The 3,082-nt window shown below is 48.3% G+C and overlaps 1 protein-coding gene across 1 annotated transcript; it reads left to right on the top strand.

Annotated features, from left to right (window-relative positions):
• Positions 1 to 748: 748 nt before the first annotated feature.
• On the top strand, positions 749 to 1,661 carry LOC125509242 (putative E3 ubiquitin-protein ligase SINA-like 6). The gene is made up of 3 exons (XM_087515065.1): positions 749 to 883; positions 966 to 1,097; positions 1,167 to 1,661. Exons 1-3 carry the CDS (start codon positions 749 to 751, stop codon positions 1,659 to 1,661), a joined length of 762 nt encoding a protein of 253 aa, XP_087371191.1.
• The last annotated feature ends 1,421 nt before the right edge of the window (positions 1,662 to 3,082 follow it).

Here is a 3,082-nt window from a genome sequence, read left to right as displayed (position 1 = left end):
GAGTCCCCCCTTTTCGAAAAAAAACAAATTAAAATATATATTCCTGTCTTGACCAGATGAGCGTGCAAACTACAATCACCAGGGTGTCAGGTAGGGCCGGAAGACTATTTTCTTAAAAAAAAACTTCGAGACAGCCACATAGCATGGAGCCGACCCCAACGATTTTAAGCTTACAGGCATGGTACATGCTATCCTAGACTACTCTACACATGAAACTGCCACACGAGCGTCCGGGCTGCGCTTGGCTCTTCGTCTCTTCGGGAAGTCGAATAATGATGGAGTACTACGGCACTGGAGGAGTACTACAGTACGCTTCTGGCCATCTGACACCGATTGAACTGCTGCATGTCCACCGCGTGCGGGAGGGAGAGCATGTAGTGAAAGCTTCTCCTAGTCTTGCCAGCCACCATACTCATGGGCGAGGGAGGGACGCTCCTGCCTTTGCGTGTATGATAGTTGGGCCCGACAGGTGTGTGGCCAACCTGTCATACAGCCAAAGGCAGGTGCAGTTAAGTCTGCGAGGGAGAGGATAATCAAACTTCTCGTTGATGTACGAGTTGGGGCGACACATCAAAGCACTGCACTCGATATATTTCAATAATTTACGTTTACCGATGCATTAATTACAACGCATACATGCATGCCGTGACTCTCCTTTTGATACTTGCATGTGTTGATTTAATGCACCTTGAAGTAGTATAAAATATGTGACGGTAAAGCTTTGTAATACCCCGGACCAAGTCGAGAGATGGTTGTGCACGAGGAGGGCGAGATCATGCAGACCGAACAGGACCCGACGATGGAGCTCTCTAAGGTCTCGATGGACCTCACCGTGCTCCACTGCCCCTTGTGCCTCCACCCCTTGACGCCTCTAGTGTATGAGGTTCGAATACACCTCGTCCGTTCGGCTGATTGAGCAAGGTGCAGGTTTCTTGATTGATGTGCTGTTCGATTGATTTCTGCAGTGCAAGGGAGGGCACCTGACCTGCGCGGACTGCCACGTCGAGCGCCCCGGGAACCAGCGACAGTGCCAGAAGTGCGAGCGCGGCGGTGGCTTCGACGTGCGGAACACGGCGGTGGACTCCGTCCTTTCGTCAGTGAGGGTGGAGTGCCCGCATGAAGGCTGTGGGCTCTACATCACTTACCACAAGCTTGCCGATCACTAGAGCGTGTGTCCGCTCGCGCCCTACAAATGCCCCGTGCCTGTCTGCGGCTACGAAGGCCCGCCGCCGGTGCTCTACCACCACATCAGCACCGCACATCCCATGCCCGTGCATAGGATCCAGTACGGCAAGGTGCTCTGGCTGCAAGTGCCACTGTCGGAGCCACGGCTCTTGCTGTTCGCGGAGGAGGACCGCCGCGCGTTTTTCTTGGTCGGTGGCGTGCTCGACATTGGCGCGCCTATCGCCGTGTCGGTCGTCTGCATCAGAGCGGGGGCGTCCCCACTGCCGCACTACGTGGCCAAGCTGTGGGCGAACGGCCCGCCGGGGGAGCCCAAAGGCCCGACCGATGCCGTCAAGGTGGAAATGGAGGTGACAAGCAACAAGGATCCCGGTGACGTCGACGTGCAGGAGCTGACCTTCTTGACAGTTCCGCCCAAGCTGCTGGCCGGGGCTAAGCTTTTGTCCCTCCACATTCAGATTGACAAGCTCACGTCCTAAATGTTTCTACAGTGCCTTCTATTTATCTTATTAATATGCTAATATAGGGATTACCTTGGTCTACTTTAGCTTAAGAAATGGTGGGTTTTGGTGGCGATGCAGCAATTACTTCGACATCAGATCAGTAATTTCCAACAGTCAAACGGATATTTTGTGTCTGTTGGATATAAAGTTCCTTTGGGTAAGAAGTACTACTTGTCATCAAAATGGATAAAAGGAGATGTATGTAGACGTATTTTAGTTCTAGATACGTCCCTTTTTATCCATTTTGATGACAAGCACTCCCTCCGTTCCACAATACATGCCTTCCATTTGTCAAAATATAGATGTATCTAGACATGTTTTAGTATATAGGTACATCCATGATAGAGCCAATTGGATGGTTGAGAACACTACAATTCGTAGCTACAGATGCGTGTGTGACTCCCAGATGCAGAGGCCAGGGGTCATCATCCTCCTTTTCGAGAAAAAATAGACGCGTGTGTGAGAGGACGAGTGCGTGCGTGCACCTCTTCTCTTCCTGTATAACGTACTACTAGACTCAGAGTACAAGTTTTTGTGGGTAGCACGATGGTGCGTGCGAGAAGTCCCGAGAGATAGGTTTAATGCGTCTGAAAAAAAATACTAGCCTAGAGCTCGCCACGCGGCTATTCTTGTCGAACGCCCCATTAACCGTAAGATATGTATACGATGGTGCCAGTTATTGCACGTACACAGCAGTACTCCCTCCTGTCCGGTTTATAGGGCTTAATTCAAAAATCTCACCAACCAAGATGGCGAGTGGTGGAATATTTTTTATAGTTTGCAAAAGCACCTAATTAATGCTCTTGTTTTTCTCAAAAAATTATGTTTATCAATGCATTAATTGCAATGCATGCATGCATAAAGTACATGCATTGGTCAATTTTCTCTTAATACTTGCATGCAATGATTTAATGCACCTTGGAATCTGAACATGTGTTGGGGAACAACCAAATTGAGCCTTATAAAATGGAAAAACTAAAATTTTGAGATAAGCCCTATAAAACCGGAAAGGAGGGAGTAGAAAAAGAAGTACTCCATCCGGGAATAGTGCCGCACTTCGAAACTAGAACCGTCAATAAATTTTGAGCTTCGTCTCGTCACATTCCAAATTACTCCACGCTATATTGAATTGCAAACCTGTTCACACCGATCACAACCTAACCGGTTTCCCACTTAGGAGCGTATTAGTACCACGCTACTCCCTCCGTCCGGGTTTATTAGGCCTAAAGACAATTTATCTTAGACCAAGACACATAGTAATTTGCTCACATTAATTCTTTCATTTCACTCTCAATGCACTCTCTGACATGCATGTAGCCAATGAAAAAGCACGCATGAAGTATATTAATTTTTCAGCCATGGCACCAACAATAATGGCTTTCAATGCAACCAATGAA

Source organism: Triticum urartu, chromosome 3A, assembly GCF_056163025.1.
Source record: "Triticum urartu cultivar PI428250 chromosome 3A, HENAU_Tu73, whole genome shotgun sequence".
In the NCBI taxonomy this organism is placed as follows: Eukaryota; Viridiplantae; Streptophyta; class Magnoliopsida; order Poales; family Poaceae; genus Triticum; species Triticum urartu.
The sequence above is the reverse complement of the archived record's forward strand: the minus strand, read 5'-3'. Positions and strand labels throughout refer to the sequence as shown.